Source organism: Elephas maximus, chromosome 3, assembly GCF_024166365.1.
Source record: "Elephas maximus indicus isolate mEleMax1 chromosome 3, mEleMax1 primary haplotype, whole genome shotgun sequence".
NCBI classification, from domain to species: domain Eukaryota; kingdom Metazoa; phylum Chordata; class Mammalia; order Proboscidea; family Elephantidae; genus Elephas; species Elephas maximus.
The window spans coordinates 94,794,077-94,820,566 of record NC_064821.1 but is presented as its reverse complement, the minus strand read 5'-3'; the positions used below and the strand labels follow the sequence as shown (position 1 = coordinate 94,820,566).

Sequence of the window (26,490 nt, the reverse complement as noted above, 5' to 3'; positions counted from 1 at the left end):
CTACAACATTCCTTACACTTAAAATAAACTACATACTTCACATCATCCAAGTCAAAGATCTACTAACCAATCCATCTTTCTTTAGGTAATGTATATACTGGGAGTTTTATAACGACAGTTATCAGCTTAAAATCCCAGCAATTGGCCTAACGTCTTGCATAGTAACCCATAAATCTTTGGTGTACTTAAAAAGAAAACACTATGCATATAGTTGCCCCAGTTGCAATCAATAATAGAGCATGTACGAATTTATCAATAACACAGCTAAGCAGTTTATAGTAATTGTTTTCTCAACTAAGAATGATACACTAGGAGAAAGAACCACAAGTGTCACTATATAATCTAAGTCACCTAGTCCAATTTACCACTCACAGAAGTTACTATTACATCTTTGAAAGTCATCTAGTCTTTGCTTGAAAAACTTAAGAGATGAGGAACTCATTATCTTCTAATGTAGACGATTTTATATAAAATTTCACTTAAAGTCGTAACTGTTTCTCTTTCTATTTAACATTTAGAATATTAAGGCACTACACTTACTCATATGAATCATTTTTAAAAGAGTTTTATTTTAAAAGAGATCATAAAAATAGAATACAGTCCTTTACCATGTTAAGAGTGGTCTGTCTTCCTTTGAAAGAACTGAGAGAACTCAGCAGCCCCTTTAAGACACAGCTGATTTCATACTTCTTACAGCAACATCTTACACTAGCTCTTGAGACAAGAAGTTGGAAGTCAAGTAGATATACATTTGAGCACTCTTCCCCTATGTAACATTTATTACATCGTAATTATTTGACTGACTTCTTTGAAGGATTATAAACTCCATGAGGGCAAGAGCTGTGCCCTTCATTAATCATTATATCCCCAGGGCTACCTCAGTGCTGAATGAATACATGTGGCACTGGTTGAAGTGTGTAGCAACTGCTGGTACCATGATACCAGTCTTCCCTGTGACTTCTCCCTGGATGTGTCTTGCCTTTCCATTCTCTGTTTTCCCTCCCCTTCTCAACTACCCCCTCGCACTCTTGTGTTTTTTTCCTTCTTTTGTCCATGTCCTTCAGTAGTAACTGAAGTGATTATGTTGCATTCTTCAGTTAGGATCAAAGAGGTTGATAAGCCATAGTTCTAAAATTTGATGATTTTTGTATGAATTCATTTAAAGCCTAAACACAACTATCATAGGGAAATAAAAACAAAATGGTCTGTGATGTAATAAATTAAATCAAAAGAAACTCAACAGAAATTAAACCTCAACCTACCCATTAAAACGGCGACAAAAAAAAAAAAATGCAAAGGAAAAATATCACTATGTGGCATGTATGCTAAAAACAAAACAGCCTCCAGTTTTCAAGAATATTTACCTATACCAAAGAAGCTAAAATAGATAAGGTTAAGAAAAGTAACAGATGATTCCATTTAACTGGCCAGGATCTATGTATCCAGTTTAAAACACGCATATGTACACATAGTCACATCTGGCCCATCTTAAGGGGGATTTCTAAAATAGTACCTTCACTGGTAGAAAAATATCAAACTGCCTCAGAACTGTGTATCATCAGTGTTTCCTAACCTCTTTCTAATATTTATGTTGAGAAGCACTGCTTTTCTCTTCTCAGAAGGCACTTCAAAGCTAACAAACGTCAGTAAAAGTAAATCAATTCCTGCTAATGACTTTAGACAGGACATTAAACACTATTTATACTTTACACATACACATAACCAAATGCTTCACCCTCATTAAAAAGAAGAATATTGCAAGGAAAGTTCTTAAAACTGTCTGAAATACACTGACTTTTAGCTGCTTTGGAGACACTCCTGTGTGTAAAAGTGCACAGGAAGCAATTTTTGAAGCAGGGAGTAACAGCTTTTAAAGTAATTCCTGCTGATAGAGGAAGGATAATGAATACCAGAGGTAAAGGTGGCCAAAAATGGTTGAAGGTCTTCTTGAGGTCAGAATCAGGAAATTAAGAAATGTATGGCTGCTAACCAAAAGATCGGCAGTTAAATCTAGCAGGAGCTCCTTGGAAACCCTATGGGGCAGTTCTACTCTCTTCTTTAGCATCACTGTAAGTCAGAATAGACTCGACAGCAATGGGTTTGGTTTTTTTATGGGTGACTTAAAGAACTGAGAAGAATACTATAAAATATGAAAGGCTATGGCTGAGTAATAATATTGTAAAAAAATTCATAAATGAGTATTTTCATATCAAAAAGTAACCTATATTCAGTTTTTTTTTTTTATATATACAGGACAAAATAGTATGTAATGAAAATATTGCAAAAAGAGGAAACGTATATTGGATATAAAAGAATTACTTCATGTGAGTCTCACAGATAAGTTCAGAATAACGAGAAAACGGTAAGTTATCAGTAGAACTGTAAGAGAGCAACAGCTTTAAAATTTAACAAAGGAAAAACACCAAAGAAAGCAAGCCTTCTAATGAAAAATGAATAGCATGAATCTGACAAAAGCAGATGATTAAAAGAAAAAATTTGCAAAACATATACCCTATAATTAAAGCATGAAAACTCTGCAGAAAAGTCATTTTGATTAAAATATGAATGTATTTGGAAAGTTTATGTTCACAGTTAGCAGTGTGAGGTGACATGCATCACAGATATCCAATGAAAGAAGTAGAGGGAATACTTACAATTGAATCACTTACAATTATTTTTGAAAATTCAAGAACTGGAGAGATACCAGAAGACTGGAAAAAAGCAAGTGTGGTACTGATCTTCCATAAAGGTAAGGAAAAGAGAGAATAGAAAGTTACCATGCTGTGAGTTTGACATTAATAATTAAGTAAAGGAATAAGAGAAAAAAAAAAATCTGTAACTATACAGAGGAAAAGCAGGTACATGAGCAGCAAGTAGCAGGCTTAAAAAAAAAAAAAAAGAACCAACTATGCCAAAAAACTTAATGGCCTTTCTGTTCCTTAGAAATTTAAGTTAGCAAACTAAGTTTTTATAGAAATGACACCATTGTATCTTCTTACCAAATGACTTAATGTTGGGTTAAGGGTGAAAAGGGGTATTTCAGGTTCATGAAATAGTAAGACAATGACATTATGTGAGATGTATGAATCTGTGATCCTCTTGGATTACTGAAAATTTGGAAACCTTTTACAATCCCCATTGTCCTTCTGGCTTATCCACTTCAGCCAAAGGAAAAACAAGACTTAGCCATACAGAGAAGTTGTGAGGGTAAGACTTTCGACCAATTTTTAATTCTGAAAAATAACCAACTGAAGTGAAGATTATCATTTCAAATATGTTCATAAAATTGAGCCTATTATTAAACCCTTTCCTCCACTTCAGGAAGGTTTTTCCATTTAAATCAATGACCTGATAAATCTAAGGCCCAAATCAGGTTCTCTTTTTAAGTACTCCACTAGATACTGTTAAGTTTTCTCATTTCATCTGTAGTCAGGTAGGTAGATAGTAACCCTATTTTAGAAGTGCTTACTCAAATCACCCAGCTGGGATTTTGTTTGTTTGTTTGTTTTTTAATTGGATTCCTACCCAGTCCTCTTCAAATCCATTACACCTTTCTATTACACCACAATGGTATTTGAAAAGAGTTCATGGCATAAGGACATTAAAAATTAATCTAAATTTTATCTGAAGGGGCTTGACATAGTAAAAATGAGCACAAGCTTTCAGTCAGACTGAGCTAGTTTTAAATCCTGAATCTGCAACTTGCTACCTAATTATGTGTGTCATCTGGCCAAAATACATTCTCCACCTCCATTTTCTCATCTATAAGGTGGGTATAATAATAAACCGCTCAAGTTCGTTGGACAGATGAAATACCATAATGTAAAGTAACACAGTGGTAGTGTTCTACTTCCCCTTATAACTTGGAACCTTAGATAACCAGGATTCACCACTGCATCCCCAGGCCCTACTTAGTGCCTAACATACAGAAGGCACTCAATGAGTATCTGACTTAATAATAAAAAAAAGAATAACTGGATAATACTATAAACCACATGCAATCTTAATAAAGATGTACAGTCAAGAAAATGAGATAAGCCTAAGTTAAACTGTATTTAACATCACTTTAAAAAAGGAAAACAAACAGTAAATTAATGAACTCTGAAGAAAAAAATAATGATTTAAAAAGGCATTAACCACAGATAAAAGAAATGATGAAATACAGTTTGAAAAACAGATCAGTTAAAAATTCCAGTATGATATATTCAGAGAACTATTGGGTATTATGCCTGAACCACAAAAGGTAAACTGTACTTATTTATTACTTTGGTCACGAAGAGTCAAACTTTATAAAGAAATCTTTTTTATTTTCCATTAAAAAATCTGACCTTTGAACATACATCAGTTCTTTGAAAAAACAGGATTGCTTTTATCTTTAATGAACAAAAATAATTTATGCATAATATTATGTTCAATTTTAAAAAGAAATGCCACATAACAACTATGAATTGCTCACACATATTTGTGAGAGAAATTTGTTGCTCTGCCAAACAAGAATCAAGTACAGGAACAGTGTCAAAATTCATGAACTTCAATCACAGCTCTTAGCCTAACTGCTTATTCTTCATCTAATACAGACTTACAGAACAAAACACTGTAACTGCTTCCATAAATTGATTTGATTGATTTGGTTACTTGAACAACTGCATGGTAAAGGTTTGTGATTTGTACCACTTTCTCTATTTAAATCTTTGATTTGTACCATTTTCTCTATTTAAATCTTTGATAGCTTGTCTTTCCAAAAACTCCCCAAGTTATTCAATAATGTCATAAAAAGTTACTGTCAGAACTAAAAGCTGTCACAATTATGAGTGATGGTTGCATATCATGGTTCATGTAATCATTATCACTAAATCGTACACCTGAAAAATGTTGAACTGGCACATGTCATATATATATATTTGCAACAATAAGAAACAAAACTGGTACAGTCCCTGTTTACACATGTCACCCCAGCAAAATTACTACAAGCAGCCTCCTTCACTCTCAAAAGTATCCTAGTTTGGAAAATATACAATCACCCTTTCTATAATGGATGTAACTAGCATTTTTAAGACATAAATGTCAAAAGGCATACAAAATTGCCTGAGGTTTCAGAAATGCAGCAAATAACTGTTTTAAAGAAATAACAAAATCTAAAGTGACGCATGAGTTTACTTATAAGCTCTGAATTCAGAAACTAACCACAAAAATAAAATAGATACCAGAATTCAAGACGATTAACATTACTGAGTGCTCACCTTATGCTAGATAAGTAGACATAAAGTTGCATTTTTATTTTATTCACACACAGGCATGCACATACACACACATTTCACACCTGAATTAAAACGAAACACCACAGGGAGTGGGACTGAGGAATGGGGACATTTGAGACAGGGGCTCTTATTTTTTTACTTCATACATAATGTTATTTGACTTTTTACTGCACTTCTTTTCCAATTCAAATTCAAAAGCTGTATGTGAAAAATGTTCAAAAACTGTGCAGGCTATAAATGTTTTTCAGAAATTTTAGAGGTATCCCGGCAAGCAAAGTCATTAACATTTTTCTTTAAAATTATCTACAAAATCCTAAAATGTCTTAAGAGAGTAAATTGGGCCATGGTGAAAATGCTCAGGTACACCTTTCTAAGCAAAATAAAATTGAGCGCAACAAATTTATAACAACATTTAAAGGTAAATCACATGGTTACAAAAATGTACTAACACTTCACAATCACCACTTCGCTAGAATAAATGAAATGCTAAGAAAAACGGCCAGTAAAACAAAGTAGAATACCTATGGTTTTGTTCCACATACTTCTGCCAACAGTGTGATCATGACTCAACGTTCAAAAAACAAATCCATAAAGAACAAAAACACCTACTACATCACCTCACAAAGCACTGTTTGACCATGTGGCGTTGGCAATCACCCAAAGCTTTTCTTCGGAGACACTAGCTGGTCGGCCTGCTGACAATACCTTTCTTAAAAGCCATAGGTTAAGTGGTTCCAGGATCTAAATAAACTGAGTGGCTAGGATGAAAAAATTACATTCTTCCCCTCCCCAATCTCAGGTTACTGTCTACCATTCAGTTTAAAAGCAAGCACCTCAGAAAGCAAAGTCTCACCATTTTTAAGGATCCACCAAAAACCAAAGTTTTATTTAAGTTTCTTGGAAATTTACTACATTACTCAAAGAAATTCACAAAAACACATGAATTCTTAAACTGAGTAATGGTTTAAGCTTTTAAAATAACTGCAGAATTCTCACAGAACTTTCAGAATACTTGCTGAAATTTTGATTATGAAATGTTTTCAAAAACAAAACTTGATAACAAGACTGGATCTCTCTGTAACGCAAAATATAACACTTAAAACGATAAATTAAACAATGCCCAAGGGAAGCTGGATGATAAACTAGTCCGACCAACAGATAACACGAAAAGGCTTGTATCATGCACAAAACAATCAAAAAACCTTTGAATTGAAAACAAGAGACTCTACAACTGGTTCAGCATTTACCCCTTAGAAATTATATATGCCAAAGCTTTTTTTTGTATATTTGATTTTAGCTGCCAGTGAATGTCAAACAGAAGGAAACAGGTTTATGCTAAAGTTGTTAAAAAGCGTAATACAAAATTACCCTGATTTAGTTTAATTTTATTAGAAATCTACCAAGACAATCTAAAATATGAGAATATAAGCCCAAGAGAACAGGACTTCACTTTGTTCACTACTCTATCTCCCAGGACAGTGCTTGGTTTATGGCAGGTACTCAGGAAAAATTTTGTAATGAATTAGCAAATTCTGCACTGTGGCTACCGGTTGGCATTTAAACATAAAAAGCCATCAAGTAACTAGAAGTTACTGCAGATTAGAAAGTATTCATAAAAAAAATCATAAACAACTCGTTTAGTTATTATACTACAGGCCTTTTCCCCACATTGTGAATTTTTTTTAAGGCTGAGTTTCTAAGAAAAAGAGAGAAAATGAATAAGGAGAAAGACATTAAAATAAATGGTAGTTGGGCTTCAGAAACCAAGATGTAGCAATTATAAATGACCAATGACAGTTGACTCGTCCCTCTAAAAATTCTTTCTGTCATGCCAAGTCTTATCATGAGCATATTTTTACATACTGCTCTTTGAATCAATTATTATTTATTCACTTGACATCTATGACTATGACATTGTGCTGGATGTTTTGGGGGTGCTCAAATCCAAGTACAGGCCCTGCTTCAAATTTATTAGAGATAAACATCTGTCTCCAAATAACTCATATGACATAGTAAAGTAAGTATTACGAGAAAAGAGACTAAGAGATTCAAAGGAGACAGGAGGATGTGAAAAGTTTCACACAGGTAACGTTTGAGAGTGCAGAATTTGGACAGAGATGGGGAGGGGGAGGAACACTGCAGTAGTGGGCCGTGGTAGGAAACAGCATAATCATGAAGGACGTTTAAACTTATTTTTTTATGCAACGACTATAGATGAGAGGGAAACCCTGGTGTTGTAGTGGTTAAGAGCTACGGCTGCTAACCGAAAAGTCAGCAGTTCAAATCTACCAGGTGCTCCTTGGACACTCTATGGGGCAGTTCTACTCTGTGCTATAGGGTTGCTACGAGTCAGAACTGACCTGATGGCAATGGGTTTGGGTTTTTTTTATAGATGAGGGCAGGGTTATGGAAACTAACAAGGAATGCTAATGCACCCAGGAATTAGGGAAGGCAAGAAGCCTTTACCATCCCAAGCCTGAAGGGACAAGGAAAGAAATCCCAAGCTCTGGCCACGGAAAAGGAGGAGCTACCCAATGGATATGCTAGTTGTAGGGACACAGCCACTGCCAGAACTGGGCCAAAGTAGGGAAGGAGCAGGAGGAATAAATACCGCCAAAAGTTCTCTCTTCCCTTCCATCTCCCACTGCTGCTTTCCATTGGCTAAATCCAACCAGAAGCCAGAGGACAAAGGGCCCCATGTGACCCAGGCTGTAGGGGTCTCTCTCCTGGGGCACAGAGCAGAGAAGGGCAGAGAATCAACAGGCAGAAAAATGGAGAACAACTGGAAAAGGCACATTCCCAGACTGAGGGACTAACATAAGCAGAAAGAGAGACTGAAAAGCACAATGACCAAATGAGGAACAATATCCTCTCAGACAAGTATGCAAGATGGTATTTTTCAGATCCACGTGCTGAACCTGCAAGTGAACCAAAATGAGTGGCTGAACTAAAAAAAGGATTCGGTCGGGCTTGGTGAGTGGGGTGAGCAATGGATGGAGAGTGATTCACCAGAGCAGCACCCTGGTTCTCTCTGGGAAATAATAAAAGAGTAAGAGTATTCTGGGCTATATTCTAGTTATTCTAATCTCTAGCTGTGTGACCTTGAGCAAGTCACTTTACTTCCCTGGCATAGTTTCCTCCACTATAAAAGATAGGCTGATGAACTTTAAGATACCTTCCAAGTTCTAAGATTCTGTGAAACCAATACTTCCAGGTACACAGCCATAGCTCCTGGTGAGTAAAACCTCACCATACTGGAAAAATCTGGAGTCTACTTATTCACCTGCGAAGAAAATTAATTTCATTTAAAAAAAGACACAATAAGAATTTAGGTTCCAACTGTACCCAGCTCCTCCAACAGTATGACAAAGGATGCTAAAACACAAGCAAAGCTTTATCATCTAGTGTAACCTTGAAATTGAGTGAGAAAGACTAAATGAAACCAGATTTAAAAACATGCTCCAGAATGTACAGAATGCAAAGAAACAATGGAGTAAGCATTACAACTTGGTCGAGATGGCATATTTTGGAAGAAAATAAAATGAGTGGTTCAGTCAATATAGTAAAGAAGCTAAGTTCTTAAAGTGTCTCCAGAAATAAATAAATGAACTTCAATGTCAGCAGGACTACAGCTCTATTACTCATCTAGCTATCTATCTTGCATGCACGCACACACACAGAGCAACCACTACCACTCATTCATGACACAAATATTTACTGAATATCTATTATGCGTCAGATACTATTATCATATTTAAAGGACATTTTTAAGGATATTAGAGAAAATAGCAAATCAGCTCAAATTTCACCCCTACAAAAACTTCTCTAGCCAGCAACATGTTATTTTTCCTATGATACTAACAAAACCACTGAACCAATTTAGGCAGACAGAATCGACTCAGTGTCAATGGGTTTTCTGGTCTACTATTATTAATATTCTTTCAACTATGTTAGCTATCATATAGATTTGAGGGTATTTACCTGAAAATTGGCCCACTACTTATAACACTGTTTCTAAACGTTTTCTCTAATCCCCTCTCATTTCTGGTAGCAACCAGTGAGTCTGGTGGCCTAGTGAACATTTCCAACTCTTAGGGATTAACCTAACTCCAGTACAAGTAAGCCAAAAATTTGCACACTTAAGATATTATTAAGTCATATATTTTGATCATCTAATAAGCATCCATTGAACACCTATTATGTATGTGCTAAGCAATGGACTGGGGCAATGGCCTAGGGATACAAAGATGAGCCCAAAACTCCATGATCTTCAGGAAATTAAGAGCCTAATGTAAGAATCAGGCTCTGTGAATAAAAATGTGTAACACAACCGAACCAGGGCTGTAATACAGAGATATGAACAAAGTATCCTGTAATACAAAGATATGAACAAAGTGTCACAGTAACACACAAAGGATAAGAGCAACTTTAATTCGTTCTGGGTAGAGGAGGGACGACATCATAGAAAAGGTAATATACAAGCTGTGTGTTAAAGGAAGAATTGAAGACTCATCGTTGAGAGATAGTAGGGTAATCCTAAGCAGAGGGAAAAGGCTATGAAAGGACAAAGAATTATGAGAGGCCATGTTGATGTCGCTGTTGTTAGGTGCCGCTGAGTCAGTTCCGGCTCACAGCAACCCTGTGTACAACAGAATGGAACACTGCCTGGTCCTGTGCCATCCTCACAATTGTTATGCTTGAGCCCATGTTGTAGCCACTGTGTCAATCCATCTCGTTGAAGGTCTTCCTCTTTTTTGCTGATCCTCTACTTTACCAAGCATGATGTTCTTCTCCAGGGATTGATTCCTCCTGATAACATGTCCAAAGATGGTGAGACGTACTCTCACCATCCTTGCTTCTAAAAAGCATTCTGATTGTACTTCTTCCAAGACAGATTTGTTCATTCTTTTGGCAGTCCATGGTATAATCAATATTCTTCAACCGCAGCACAATTCAAAGGCATCAATTCTTTGGTCTTCCTTATTCAATGCCCAGCTTTCACATGCACATGAGGCAACTGCAAACACATGGCTTGGGTCAGATGCACCTTAGTCTTCAAGGTGACATCTTTGCTTTTCAGCACTTTAAAGAGATGCCATGAGAGACCATGGCATGTTCTAAATGAGAAATATTTCAGTGTTAAGAGTAGACACCTTGGATGGAGCTCCTGGAGCTGAGTCCAGACTCCAGAGAGAAAAATTAGGACCAGATTGTTAATCTTAAAGGACATGTCAGGCAGTTGGACTCTGGCAAGTGAGGACCCTCAAAAGAGATATTTAAGCATAAGAATGACTCCGTAGGATTTGTTTTTTGAATTAAGAGGATGGGTAAGGGAATTCAGTGCCAGGGATACTAGTTAGAAGGTTTCTGCAAAAGTCTAGGTGAGGGATGTTGACAGCCTAAATTAAAACACTATCATCTGCGGGGGCAGAGGGGGAAGGAAAAGAAACCAAATCTGAGAACTATTACTAAGGCTGAATTAAGAGGACCTGGTGACTGGACATGGAAAATAAAGGACATGGAATATGGTTTTCAACAACTAACTGTGTGTAGTAGGACCTTAATTAAAATATTTAGGGAGGGATACTCAGCTTAATTTTAAGAACTACTGTTTTCAAGCGTAACAATCTTTATCTAAACCTTTATTGAAAATGTTCCTAAATATAATTTTCTGCTAAGTACATTACAGTAATCACAAAACTGTCTATATATCTTAATAATCGTTATAAGCATCTGTTATCATGGTACAGCAGAAATTTAGTGATTGAACTCAACATCTCCCAAAGGACATCCTAGAATTTGCTTTCCAGAATAAAAGCCTGATTTCAGATTGTTTTCTTGCCACCTTCCTCTTTCTCAATCAACAGAACACAAACTATGCAACTTTCAGACCAGCAGAGCATGGTGGTATCGCAACATTTTCTCCTAACTGGACCATACATTTTGAACGAAATTCCCTACTGATCTTCATATCAACTGGGGATGAATTATGGATGGCTAAATGCTTACATTATTACCAAATAATATCTTTTTGTATTAAAAAAAAAAAGAAAAATCACACCATCTAGAACTTTAGAAATAGCAAAATGGATGTGACCAATAGCATTTGATGCCTAGTATTTATTTAAGGGCACTTCAATTACAATGTCATCTCTGTCAAAATCAAACTCAGGGCACGTTCGAAACAGATCCTGCCTTCTCTGTTGTGTGTTTCTTGTTTCCCATTCTAAGCTCTCAGACTGAATATCTGGTTTTTAGTGATATATACCTTCCCTAGACTTGGAAAGGTATTTTTACTTAAATTGTCTCTTGCTGGGCTGCACAAAAAGTAAAAGTAAATGAGATGCTAACACTATTCATCAAAGGCTTTATTACCTACTCGGTTTAATATAGGCAATGCTCTCAGAGATGATCCATAGCTAACTATATGAGAATTTCCAATTTTAAAGTTTACTACAAAAGCTCTTAAAACTGCCACTACTACCACTCTAAGATTCCTTCCTGGTTTCGCCACTGAAAAACTAGGAAATAATTACTTGATTTGTTTTTAATTTCCTGAATACAACTAAAGGTAAGTAAAGACCACCTACAAGTAAAATCAAATGTTACCTTAAATCACTGAAAATAAGTTTTCTTGTTTAATACATTTCTCACTCTTTTAACAAAAATACTTGTGTAGTATGAATGCCAACATAAAGTGCATGATGACATAAATATGGTTCCTGATCTATTCATTTTACTTAACTTTCCATACCTAAGATGGACAGAGAACCTAAACCTTTCCCTTCAGTTGTTAACTAAACCCATAAAACTATTCCAAAGTTTTCAATATTTTTGCATAAGCTACCCCAAAAGCATAAAACCACCTCCCTCCCCACCCACATACAATAATAACATCCACAATTATTTCACACAAAAATACAAGGCCAGCCAGGTATACAATTCCAAAAATAAAACAAAAACAATGGCCTGCAACTGGAGATTCTATTAATGCGCAACTGGTCAAAATCAAGCTTTCACATTAATAAAAAACTTAACTTTCGTGTTTAAATAATATTCTGAGACAGTTTTCGAAAAGAAAAAGTAGTTTTACAAAAATGAATCCAGTAAAAAAAGAGATTCACTTCAAAGTCTGGCTTAGTAGCGAACGACCTCTCGGTAGAACAGAAAGCCCCTACCCTCAGCCTCTAACCCATCTCAGCAAGGAAGTGAAAGCTCTCCGAGAAGAGGGGGCCTGGACTGCCAAGACTTCCTACACACCCCAGAGGGCGGCGGGAGGGAGGCTGGAGCAGAGCAACATTCACGCCCAGGGGCAGGCCCCGGGCAAGCAGCAGGGACCCAGATTCAGGGCTGGGGGCCAGCCCGTCTCCCAAACCCTCAGGGTCTACTCACTCCGCAAGTGGCCAGCCAGAAAGCCATTCGCCAGGAACCCCGCCCTCTGTGCCTCCAGGGGAGGGAACCGGAGGCTGCTCCCGAGCACCCCTTTTCCTCCCGCCTCGATGGGATCCCTGGGCTGCGGCGCAGTCAGCCCAGCCTACGGGTCAGCCCTTTCCCCAGGGACACCCTCTTTACCCCTGCTCCTACCCCTACCCGCCCCGTCCGGCCCCGACCTAGAGACCGCCCCGATTGGCTGGCCCTCCCGGCTCCTGGCAAAGAGGCCCCTGGCGATTGGCCACGGGTCACCGCTGTAAGGTGAGTGGCTGACGATTGGCGGTTGGGCCAGTTTTGCGTGGAGAGGCAGAAGGGAGCCGGCCAGGAGCTGAAGGGGCTTGCAGCCGCGGCCCCGGTCCCGGCACCGCCCACTCCCAAACTCGACCCACGTGGCCGCCTCCTCGTGGGGCCCACGGCTCACCTTGCGGGTAGGGGGCTGGCGCCACACTTATGCGCCGGAACCTGCTCCTCGGGACACGCGGCCACTGTCCCACCGCGCCGACACCACCGCCAGGAAAAGGAGGTTGTTACTCGAAGGAGCTCAACTTGGCCGCGGGGCTCCAGTCCCGCATATTCTCACTGGGTGGCGACTGGGGGAGATACCGGTCACAGAAACGAAACGCCTACACACACCGAATTCTAGCTCGCCATCACCACTATTCTGGCAGCTGTGGAACCTGGGCCCAGACGTTTCATCTTGCAAACTGATTTTGCTTACTTCCTGAAAGTTGTTTGTGTCGCGTTGGAGAAGGAGAGGGTATGAGGAAAGGATACTATATCAATAAACAAAAGCCTGGGTGCGTATGTTTTATATTAGTATTTATATTAATCTGGTGAGACATCATGGGCTGCTGTTGTGCCACAGCCCCATAAGGAATGTCGGTGGCTTGTGAAGATGCTTCACAAATGGCGTATAACTTCAAATTAGATAAAAAGTTAGGACTTAAGGGGATCTCGGCAGGAAATCAAAAAAATGACCGACCTACAGATCTGGAAGACAATCTCCTTTCCCTCTCCCTTCCCTAAACTCCTGTGTATCTCATTAATTTTTGTAGCTGTACTGGTACCCCCTACAAAAACTAGCACGGTGCACACTGCACAAAGGCTTAGTTTATGCTTGCTGAATAAATAAGCTCAACAGCTATACTCGATGTTAAAGATATCTTTAGTTTTATATAAATGCTTCAAAATATTCAATGCCAAATGCATTCTCTTCTTGGACCCACTCCTCAAAAGCCTGGCTTTGGTCCAGTGCTACCCCTACCTCAGTATGTAAAATCATCCCCATTCCTCCTAACATAAAAAAAAAAAAAAATGCAAACCATAAATTTAGCAGTCCTCTTGACAATTCCCTCATTCCACATTCAACCCACCGTCGTCCTGTCATTTTTACCTCCTAAATATATTCTCAATTCAGTCCACTTCCCTCCATGACCATCACCCTATTACAAGTCCCAGTCTCTTGCAATTACCTCCTTACTAAAATCTTCCAGAATCTGCCGTGGCCCCTCCACTCAATTCTGAATCCTGTAGCCTGAGTACTAGTGCCAAAACAATTTCATTACTCTTATTGCTCCCCCAACCCCACTCCAGTTAAGGAACTTCAACAGCTTCCCGCTGTGCTAAGAATACAACTTAAAATCTTTAACAAGGGCCTGCAAAGTAGCTCCTAGCTCCATCTTATACATGTCACCTCCTAATTTTCTGCCCTCCACATGATGGCCTTTTTCAAGTTTAATTTGCCATGCACCTTCCAACCTCAGGGACTTGGCACATGCTGGTTTTTTTTTTTTTTTGTTAATACTGCCCGCTTGACACCAATTCCCACTCTTCACTTAGTTAACTTCTACTCAGTATCATTTCCTCAGGGAAGTTTTTCCAGATCTATCTGCCTATTTCAAGTCTTATATGTTCTTACAGTTCATGTAACTCTCCTTTGTGGAACTTATCACAGCTATAATTTTACATTTATTTGTGTTATTCTTTTTAATTGACTTTTTGAGTCATAATTTACATACAATAAAGATGCGCCCATGCAAAATGGACAGTTCAATATAATTTGACAAATGCCTAAACACATGTAACCACCGTGACAATCAGACATAAGAACATTTATTTCCATCATCCTATAATTTTTTTTTGTGCCCTTCTGCAGTCAACCCTGACAACCATTATTCTGCTATTTCTGCTATTCTTTAATGAACGTTTTCCTCACTAGACTGAAAGCTCAACGAGGTAAGGATCCTATCTTGATTTTGTTCAACCCTGTATCCTCAGTATTTAAAAGAATGTGTGGCACATATTAAGTGCTCAATAATGAATTTCCTATCATAAATGATTCTGGAAATAAACATCAATTTTGTGATAAATATCAATCCAACTATAAACAGAAATGGAGGAAAAAATACATTAATTTTGCCAGATGGGCAAGGTCAATGTCTAACCCTCATTAATACCCTTTTAAATTTTCCTTTAATATCTGCTTTTCTAGCAGTTCGTTTTGTGCCTGGCAGCCCTAAGGACTTAATTCCATATTAAAAAAAAATTAACTGATTTTAAACAGTTCTCCAGGCATGGGGGGTAAAAAAAAAAAAAACTACAGCTCCAATTCTATGTATTGTACTGTGTGACCCTAAAAGATATTTATGTAATTCTTGCTTACCAGTTCTTTCATGGCTATGTCTTATCTCCTCAACTACATTGAAAGACCAATGGGGTCATCAAGGACTTTGTACATAATAGTCCCTCACAAAGTGTCAGATTATTATTATTTTTTTAAGTGTCCTCCAAATCTCCCATCACCGTCATTAGGGGTCAGTAATTTCAAAATCCAATGCACTGTCATTTTGACAATATAAATAGTTAAGCTCTCGTAAAAAATTAGTGGACCAAATTATCCTTCATTTTTTATCAATTTAAGTGTTAATAATACTGGAGAATATGATTTATGAAAGTCTCTTAACAATGCTACTGAGTTTTCTTCAACTGCATATATATTCTGTAAAGATTTACAGCCTTGGAAACCCTATAGGGCAGGTCTACTCTGTCCTATAGGGTCGCTATGAGTTGGAATCAACTCCACAGCAATGGATTTTTTTTTTTTAATGTTCTAATTACATATTTAAAGAGGTCACAGCTACAGTCCAATGTTCACATTTTCACAGTTTAACAGTAAAGGAAACTATTTGTTAGAGATACACAGTTCTCATTTTCCTAATCCTAGTGTAAAGTTCCACCACCCATCTGTCAGTTTGTCGTACCATGGTGGTTTGCATGTTGCAATGATGCCAGAAGCTATGCTGCCAGTACTTCAAATACCAGCAAGGTCACCCACAGTGGACAGGTTTCCGCAGAGCTTCCAGACTAAGACAGACTAAGAAGAAAGGCCTGGTGACCTACTTCTGAAAATTAGCCAATGAAAACCTTATAAGATCACAATAGAACACTGACTCACTTACTTTAGGCATGTCATCAGGAGGAGTCAGTCGCTAGAGAAGGACATTATGTTTGGTGAAGGAGAAGGCCAACAACGGCATGGGTGACCCTTGGTGAAATGCACTGACGTAGCAGCTGCAACCATGGGTTCTAACATGCTGGTGATGATGAGGACAACACAGGACCGTGCAACGTTTCATCTGTTGTACATACGGTTGTCACGAGTCAGAGTCTACTCAATGGCAGCTACCTATCTAGCGTAAAAGTTAATATGCATAAAAAATGGAGCATTTAAAATGAAAAGTAATTACATAATCCAAAGCAACTTTACCCATCTTGTGCCAGGAAGCTGTGGTACTTCTAACCAAATTTGGCAACTCAAGTGTTTTTAATGAAACTTATAAGTTGTTTCAGAAGGAAGCTCAGTGATCATAAACCCACATATGACAACTGATTTCTAACACATTAATCAAAAGAATCTTTAACACTTACCACTGAACTACTTAATTAAAGCTATTAAGTGGTTAAATTAAATTGCTACCTAATTTCTTTGTTCAGGATAAAAACATAAAATATGGTGATCAAGAGGTATAAAAACAATTGAGAAAAATCAAAACACTAAGTTTTGGCGGGGGTGGGGGGAGCGGGGAGGTTGGGAGAGGAGATGTCTTTAAAATGGCAAGAAGTCCTGGGTCAAAAATAGGCAAACTCTACCTATAGCTATTTTGGTGAAAAGGAAAAAATAACTATACAGAATTCATGTACTACTTTCATAATTATTTCTTCTAGACAACGTAATAATGTCACCAAAAAGATCACATTCTGCCCTGATGTCATCTTGGACATAGGTAACAAATACTTTTGGTAGCAACAGATTTAAAAAAAGGAAGAAAAATGTTAAGAAGTCAAATCATATATCCCCTAGGCATTTGCCTAGCAGCTCAGGCCAAATTGCTGGAGCAGATAACATTAAAAGACAACTTTCTAAAGCAAGGTTTCTAGCTTTACTATTTTGTCTTACCAGTATCCAGAAGTCTCAAAACTAAAGTCAGCCAATAAAATTCCACACAGATTAAATAAATACACCACCTGTCATATGGTACAAGCAGTCCCTACCTTACGATCAGGTCTACCATGTGCCAAAAGTTAGTTTGTAGATTGCTTGCAATTCTCAATGCATTATCAAACATTCTCTATGCAAACCACAGTGGGTATAATAGTGTGTTGTCTTGTTCACCACTGTATCCAGCATGTATTAGGTGTTTAATGTCTGTTGAATGAAGTACCAGGTACTATGCTATGAAAATAGCAGAATAAACAGCTAAAAGAGTTGAAAATGACTAAGGTACAAAATGGAGAAAGAAGGACAGGAGGTCATTGTTTTTCTACATGCACCTTTCAGTACAATTTAATTTTTTTAATTAGATAGGTATTATTGCCCTGATTTTTAAAAGTAAAATTCTGTATCAGTCACTTAACTTTCTTCTGAAACAACATGTATATTTCATTAAAGCACCTGAGTTTTCAAATTTGGTTAGAGATACACAGCTCCCGATCACAAGATGGGTGAAACCGCTTTGTATTATGTACTATTCATTGTAAATGCTCCATTTTTTATCCAGTCATCAGTATTAGGACGTTAACAAATGAGAACTACAAGTTTATCCCTAGGGAAAGAATGTGGGAAATGCATTATTTTTATTATATATGCTTCTACATTGTTTATAAAAATTTTATAAGAGGATCAAAGACCTAAATATAAAATCGAAAACAATAAAGAGCATGGAAGAAAAAAAAAGGGACAATGCTAGGTGCCATAACACATGGCATAAACACTATACAAAACATTACTAGCAATGCACAAACACCAGAAGAGAAACTAGATAACTGGGAGCTCCTAAAAATCAAACACTTAAGCTCATCCAAAGACTTCACCACAAGAGTAAAAAGACAACCTACAGACTGGAAAAAATTTTTTGAAATCTACAAGATACTGCAAAACCTCAACAACAAAAAGAAAAATAACCCAATTAAAAAATGTGCAAAGGATATGAACAGGCACTTCACCAAAGAAGACATTCAAGCAGCTAACAGATACATGAGGAAATGCTCACAATTAGTAGCCATTAGAGAAATGAAACTCAAAACTACAATGAGATACCATCTCATCCCCAAGAGGCTGGCATTAATCAAAAAGACACAAAATGATAAATGTTGGAGAGGTTGTGGACAGACTGGAACACTTACACGCTGCTGGTGGGAATGTAAAATGGTATAACCACTTTGGAAATCGATTTGGTGCTTCCTTAAAAAGCTAGAAATAGAAAGTACCATACGACCCAGCAATTCCACTCCTTGGAATATATTCTAGAGAAATAAGAGCTCTCACATGAATAGATACATGCACACTCATGTTCACTGGAGCACTGTTAACAAGAATGGATAAACAAATTATGGTTTATTCACAAATGGAATACTATGCAATGATAAAGAACAATGATGAATTTGTGAGACATAACATGGATGAATCTGGATGGCATGATGCTAACTGAAATTAATCAGTCATAAAAGGACAAATATTATATGAGACTACTATTATTAGAACTCAAGAAAGGGTTTAAACACAGAAGAATACATTTTTTGATAGTTACGAGGGTAGGGAGGAAAGGAGAGGGGTATTCACTAACTAAATAGTAGACAAGAATTATTTTAGGTGAAATGAAGGACAACATACAATACAGGGGAAGTCAGCACAACTGGACTAAACCAAAAGCTATTTCTTGAATACAACCAAACACTTCAAGGGAGAGAGTAACAGGGGCGGGGGTGTGGGTACCATGATTGCAGGTGACTTCTAGGTCAATTGGCATAACAAAGTTTATTAAGAAAATGTTCTGCATCCCACTTTGGTGAATGGCATCTGGGGTCTTAAATACTAGGAAGTAGCCATCTGAGATGCCTCAGTTGGTCCCAACCCACCTAGAGCAAAGGAGCATGAAGAACACCAAAGACACATGGAAAATATTAGCCCAGGAGACAGAAAGGGCCACATAAACCAGAGACTCCATCAGCCTGAGACCAGAAGAACTAGATGGTACCCGGCTACCACCAATAACTGCCCTGACAGGGAACATGACAGACAGTCCCTGATGGAGCAGGAGTAAAGTGGGGTGCAGAACTCAAATTCTAGTAAAAAGACAGGACTTAATGGTCTGACTGAGAGTGAAGGGACCCCAGAGGATGTGGCCCTCTGACTCTCTGTTAGCCCAAAACTAAAACCATTTCTGAAGCCAACTCTTCAGACAAAGATTAGATTGGACTTTAAGACATAAATTGATACTGGTGAGGAGTCTGCTTCTTAGCTCAAGTAGACACATGAGACTAAGTGGGCAGCTGCTGTCCCGAGGCAAGGTGAGAAGGCAGAGGGGGACAGGAGCTGGTTGAATGGACACAGAAAGTACAGGGTGGAGAGGAGGAATGTGCTGTCACATTATAGGGAGAGCAACTAGGGTCACATAACAATGTCTGTATAAGTTTTTGTGTGAGAAACTGATTTGAATTGTAAACTTTCACTTAAAGTGCAATAAATAATTCATAAAAAAGCATGTGTTATTGTGTCATTATTTTATTGTAGTTTTTAAAAAATTCATCTTCATTATGATTTTTATTTCTTCTTTATCCTAGACCGAACTCCATAAAGGCAAGAGCCATGTCTAGTTTATTCACGATTACATCCTCTTTATCAAGTATAGTGCATGGAACACAAGAAGTACTCAGTAAATATTTGCCAATAACTTTTCTGAATTCTCTGTATGTTCTGCACTTAGTATGCACAACTTTAAAAGTTTTTAAACTTTGTGCTCGCTTCGGCAGCACATATACTAAAATTGGAACGATACAGAGAAGATCAGCATGGCCCCTGCGCAAGGATGACACGCAAATTCATGAAGCGTTCCATATTTTTAAGATGTATGTAAACCTACATATGACAGACTGATTGGAATGGTAAATATTCACTTGAAGCTTAATAAAAATTAATTTAAAAAAAGTTTTTAAACTTTATTTTTATAAAGGCATGAAAATATACAGTAAGTTCTAAAAGACTTCCATAAAAACACAGTTAAAATAAATAAAGGAATAACCTTCATCTGTCTATAAAACTGAACCATCTATTCTTCATTGTTTCCTGAGAGTTCAGGGTAGACAAGACACCACTAGTACAACAAAGTCAATAAGAAAAATGAATCCTAGAATGCTAAGTTCCAATTTAGGAGCCAGAAAATTGTCTGCCCTCATTAGTGGCAAAGACATTGGCAACAGCCCTCAGGGGAATCTTCCTTTGTTATAGGAAACCCAAGTAACTGGCTACTTCTCCGTACTACTTTACCTGTGGAAGGGCTGACACATCTATTTCGCAGTAATTTCCTTTGGCAAACAAACGGCTTCAACAGAGAAGAACAAAATACATCTATTTGTCTATGTGATACAAAAAATAAAGTCTAATGATGCCAAGGGAAACAATACAGTAGCAGTTAACGTATCTTTACAGATTGAGAGATGGAAAGGTATGTTAAAAACGCTAATCTTCAGTGAAGTAGCGTAACACTCAAGAAAAGCATGCAAAAGATTTCCATTTACCCTAGTTACCCAGTTAGACACATAAGCCATTATAGTAAATTAGGGTGGAGTCAGAATATATTACAGATTAATTTCTCAGTTACTCTCCTAAACTGCACCTTAAATACTAAATTTCTGGTTGTCTATTATAAAAGTGTGGCAGATATATAACTATCATACGAAAGTATCTTCTTCTGAAAAAAAGGTTTCAGAATGACGATTTTTCAGCGTTGATAATGATTTGCAATATGAATCCTATCACATTGCCTTTATGTATAATGATGTTTTACCCACAGATTCAATAGCATTTCTGGTTAGTGAAATTTCTAACAACCGAACGCTTATCTCTTAGCCTCCTCCCTTACCAATATTCTTACACAAGGTATCATGCCCTTTCTAAGGGGCTTGAGATCAAAGCCAGAGGATAGTGAACAAACAGTAAAAAGGAGAAATTATAAAATAGCAAGACAGTAGCAATGAAATTTCAATTGGATAACCATCTAAGATAGTCTATACTGGCCTATATAAACTCTTCGTAAGAGGAAAAATTATAGCCCAAATTCTTGGTCCAAAGAATAATCACAGAAGCCGTTTAGTATAAAATATTTTAAATATCAACTCATTTATAGTATAAAAGTAGAACACTAAAGCTCTACACCACTCAAAGTATCTATGAGTGTTTTCAAACCGGAATCTATAAGTCTCTGCAACAATCTTCTGTATTTCTACTTCTCATCATCTATGAACACTGGTATAACCATACACTGAACCAGCTCAGTACCAACCTTAAAACCAAGTGCTACCAAGTCATTTCATTTCCACTGTTTGTGTTTATAATCATCTTGGCACCAACCACTACTGCTTTAATTGTCACAGAAGTGCTTTAGTGTGCTGTACAAATAAGGTTTCCCAGAGAACAGAGAAAAGTGGTAATATGATAGAGTCATCACATTCCACACGATGGTGTATGCATGCGAAACTTAAAAAGAACCTATATCCTAACAGTACCATTTTCACATGGTAGGTTGAGGTTTGTTGTTTGCTGAGGTTTTATACCTACTGGCCAAAACCAGTATTAATTTAGATTTTACTGCTTTGTGTTTTGTGTGTATTTAATTTGAATTTTTCTTTCGGGTGTGTAGTTCCCTAAGATCATTAGCATAATAAATTTATACCTAGCTTTACATTTGCCCACTTCTAAGTATCCTATTTATATACAAATAATGTGAGCATTTTACGTTATTTTGCCAACCATCCCCCCCCCCACCCCAGGTATTTCTGAAAGGGAACTATGCTTAAAAACTAGCATACTGTACTTACAGTGCACTTACAGTACAGCACCCTTATGAAAATACCTGGGGGGGGTGCAGTTGGCAAAAAAAAAGATAACGCTCACAGCTCACATTGAGTAAAAACATGGTAAGAGCATGATGCGATACCTTACATATCAGCATCCTGGGCTATAAGAGCTTTTTCTAAAATAGGCCCAAACATACTCAAGTTAATAAGGCTTATTTTTACATCTCTATTAAAAAAAAAAAAAGAATTTTTTTATGTTATCCAGACAAGCTGTTATAATTCACTTATACAATATAAACCCCCCCCACCAAAAAAAAAAACCATTGTTGATTCTGACTCATAATGGCCCTATACCGGATATAAGATACTACAAAACCTATAGGATGTAACATCCTATTGACTGAGTCTCCTTTCAGTGATCAATTCCTTGCTTAGCAGTCTCTCAGTATTCAGGCTGTGCTAAATATTACTAACTCAGCCAAACCAAGTGGATTCCAACTCATGGCAATCCCATGTACGTCAGAGTAGAACTATGCTCCGTAGGGTGTTCAATGGCTGATTTTTTCAGAAGTAGATAACCAAGGCTTTCTTCTGAGATGCCTCTGGGTGTACTGAAACCACCAACCTTCTGGTTATCAGCTGAGTGCTTAACTATTTATGCTATCCAAAAACTCCACTAAAGGTTACTAGGGTAAATAAAGAATCTGAATGGTTTCCCTCCATTAATCAGTATCAAACATCCACTGAACACCTTCTACAGGATAAGAGGAGGGGATTAAGAGATTCAGTAGCCCTCCCTTCAAGAAGCTTCCTAATTTAGTTGGGGGTAAAGACATTAAAAAAATACCACAAATTAACATACAACAAATTTCAAATGACTATTGGAAACTCAACTTTCATAGGATTTAAAAGGAAAAAGAGGAATTTAGTTGTCTTCTCCCATCCTCAGACTATCCTAGTTACAATTTCTGATACCCACAGCGGAGCAGGAACAATGGGAAGGGAAGGAAGAGAGGAAAGAGAGAAGGAAAGGAAAAAGATAGAAGAGATAATCTGGATGGATTTACATTTAATCAGAATGGAACTAACACTTTCTATGTGCTAGGGCTTTATATGTTGGGGGGGATATTATAATATCTTAACACAACTACTTTGTTGAGTCTTCATACCTAGTTTTAAAGATGAGGAAACTGCGGCTTGCCAGAAATTTAGCACATGCCCCAGATTACTCAACTAGTAAGAGGGCAGAGCCAGGACCCAAATTCTGGTTGGCCTGTCTCTAAAGCATTTCTACTGTAACATGCTACATCTCAAACCAGTCAGAAGTTTGGATAGCACCGTTGGGCTTTGCCCAAGACACTTGGAAACATATTACCAGCAATATAGGGTTTCTCTCTCTATATGTATCCTCATGAAATTTACAATCTCTGGGGAAGAAATCAGTTACATAATATCATACTATTAAAAGAGATAAAGCATGTAAAGCCCACACCGTTTCTGGCACATAAGAAGTGCTCTAATGTTAGTTGATCTGAAATTGACCTAACATGCAATCAAGATACACTGGTAATTACTGGTGGATGGAATGCGAAAGTTGGAAACCAAGAAGAAGGGTCAGTAGTTGGAAAACACGGCCTTGGTGATAGAAATGATGCTAGAGAGCGCATGATAGAATTTTCTGAGACCAATAACTTCTTCATTGCGAATACCTTTTTTCAGTAACATAAACAGTGACTATATGTGGACCTCACCAGATGGACTATACAGGAATCAAATTGACTACATCTATGGAAAGAGATGATGAAGAAGCTCAATATCATCAGTCAGAGCAAGGCTAACTGCGGAACAGGTCATCGATTGCTCATATCCAAGTTGAGGCTGAAGAAAATTAGATCAAGTCCATGGAGCCAAAATACAATCTTGAGTATATCCCACCTAAATTTAGAGACCATTTCAAGAACAGATTTGATGCACTGAACACTAATGACCAAGACCAGGCGAGTTGTGTAATGACATCCAGGATATCCTACATGAAGAAAGCAAAAGGTCATTAAAAACACAGAAAAGAAAGATAAGACCAAAATGGATGTCAGAACAGACTCTGAAACTTGCTCTTAAACACAAAGTAGCTAAAGCAAACAGATGAAGTAAATAAAGTAAAAGAGATGAACAGAAGATTTCAAAGGTCAGCTCAAGAAAAAAAAGTAAAGTATTATAAGGAAATGTGCAAAGACCTGGAGTTAGAAAACCAAAAGGAAAGAACACGCTTGACATTTCTCAAGCTGAAGGAACTGAAGAAAAAAATTCAAGCCTCAGGTTGCAATAGCGTAGGGTTCTATGGGGAAAATACTGAACGACATAGGAACCATCAAAAGAAGATGCAAGGAATACACAGTCACTGTACCAAAAAGATTTGGTTGACATTCACCCATTGTAGGAGGCAGCACATGATCAAAAACCAATGGTACTGAAGGATGAAGTCTAAGCTGCACTGAAGACATTGGTGAAAAACAAGGCTCCAGGAATAGACGGAATACCAAGTGAAATGTTTGGTATTGAGAGAGTGGGATGCTGTTCTAACAGATACCTAAAATATGGAAGCGGTTTTGAAACTGTGAATAGATAGAGGATGCAGCGCTGGAGGTGCTCACTGGTCTATGCCAAGAAATTTGGAAGATAGCTACCTGGCCAACCGACTGGAAGAGATCCATATTTGTGCCCATTCCAAAGGAAGGTGATTCAACAGAATGCAGAAATTATCAAACAACATCATTAATATTACACGCAAGTAAAATTCTGCTGAATATCATTCAAAAACAGTTGCAGCAGTACCTCAAAAGGGAACTGCCAAAAATTCAAGCCAGATTCAGAAGAGGATATGGCATGAAGGATCTCATTGCTGATGTCAGATCTTTGCTGAAAGCAGGGAGTACCAGAAAGATGTTTACCTGTGTTTTACTGGCTACGCAAAGGCATTTCATTTGACTATGTGGATCATAACAAATTATGGATAACATTGCAAAGAATAGGAGTTCCAGAACACTTAATTGCGCTCATGAAGAACCTTTACATAGACCAAGAGGCAGTCATTCCAACAGAACAAGAGGATACTGCATGGTTTAAAGCCAGGAAAGGTCTACATCAGGGGTATATTCTTTCACCATACTTATTCAATTTGTATGCTGAGCATATAATCACAGAAGCTGGACTATATGAAGAAGAACATGGCATTAGGATTAGAGGAAGACTCATTAACAACCTGCGATATGCAGACGATGCAACCTTGCTTGCTGAATGCGAAGAGGACTTAAAGCACTTACTAATGAAGATCAAAGACTACAGCCTTCAGTAGGGATTACACCTCAACACAAACAAAACAAAAAATCCTCAGAACTGGACCAATAAGCAACATCATAATAAACAGAGAAAATATTAAAGTTGTCAAGGATTCCATTTTACTTGGATCCACAATCAACATCCATGGAAGCAGCAGTCAAGAAATTAAATGATGTATTGCATTGGGCAAATGTGCTGCAAAAGACCTCTTTAAAGTGTTAAAAAGCAAAAGATGTCACTTTGAGGACTAAGGTGCACCTGACCCAAGCCATGGTATTTTCAATTGCCTCATATAAACGTGAAAGCTGGAAAATGAATAAGGAAGACCAAAGAAGAATTGATGCCTGTGAAGTACAGTGTTGGCGAAAAATATTGAATATACCATGGACTGCCAGATGAATGAACAAATCTGTCTTGGAAGACGTATAGCCAGAATGTTCCTTAGAAGCAAGGATGGCAAGCTTTTGTCTCACATACTCTGGACATGTTATCAGGAGGGACCAGTCCCTGGAAAAGGACATCATGCTTGGTTAAATACAGGGTCAGCAAAAGAGGAAGACCCTGAACAAGATGGATTGACACAGTGGCTGCAACAATGGTTCAAGCATAACAACAATTATGAAGGATGGCAAGGACCAAGCAATGTTTCATTCTGTTGTACACTAGGGTCGCCATGAGTCAGAACTTACTTGAAGGCACCTAACATCAATAACGTTAGTTGCTGTTGTTATTATTATTATTATCAGACAGAATGTTATATGGAGTGTGCGATACAAACAGTTAATGCACTCGGCTGCTAACTGAAAGGCTGGTGGTTCTAGACCACCCAGAGGCACCTCAGAAGAAAGGCCTGGTGATCTACTTCTGAACACTAGCTGTTGAAAACCATGGGGCACCATTCTACTCTGACACACACGTGGGTGCCATGAGTTGGAATCAACTCAACAGCAACTGGTGTTTTTTAGAATGTTATATGGGCTACAAGAAAGTAGAAAGTACGGCAGAGGTTAAGGAAGACTGTTTTATATTATAGTGATAAGAATGGAGAAACACGTAATAGGTGTGCTGGGCCTTGAACGATTGGAAAGAAATCTGACAGAGACAAATTTGAGGA

General features: G+C 37.7%; 1 protein-coding gene and 1 non-coding gene across 5 annotated transcripts in view; one reads left to right on the top strand and one right to left on the bottom strand.

Moving 5' to 3' along the window:
• OSBPL9 (oxysterol binding protein like 9) overlaps positions 1 to 26,490 on the bottom strand; it is a 176,915-nt gene that overhangs the window by 50,041 nt on the left and 100,384 nt on the right. Inside the window, exon 1 of one of the 4 annotated variants that reach the window (XM_049875177.1) lies at positions 12,651 to 12,833. The exons of the other annotated variants lie outside the window; for them this stretch is intronic. Coding sequence (XP_049731134.1) covers positions 12,651 to 12,677 — 27 coding nt within the window. The 5' untranslated portion in view covers positions 12,678 to 12,833. Of the gene's footprint in view, positions 1 to 12,650; positions 12,834 to 26,490 lie in introns of those variants that run through there. 4 annotated transcript variants of the gene reach the window in all.
• Positions 19,982 to 20,088, top strand: LOC126074223 (U6 spliceosomal RNA). Its single transcript, XR_007517017.1, has one exon. It is a non-coding gene; the product is annotated as a U6 spliceosomal RNA (small nuclear RNA).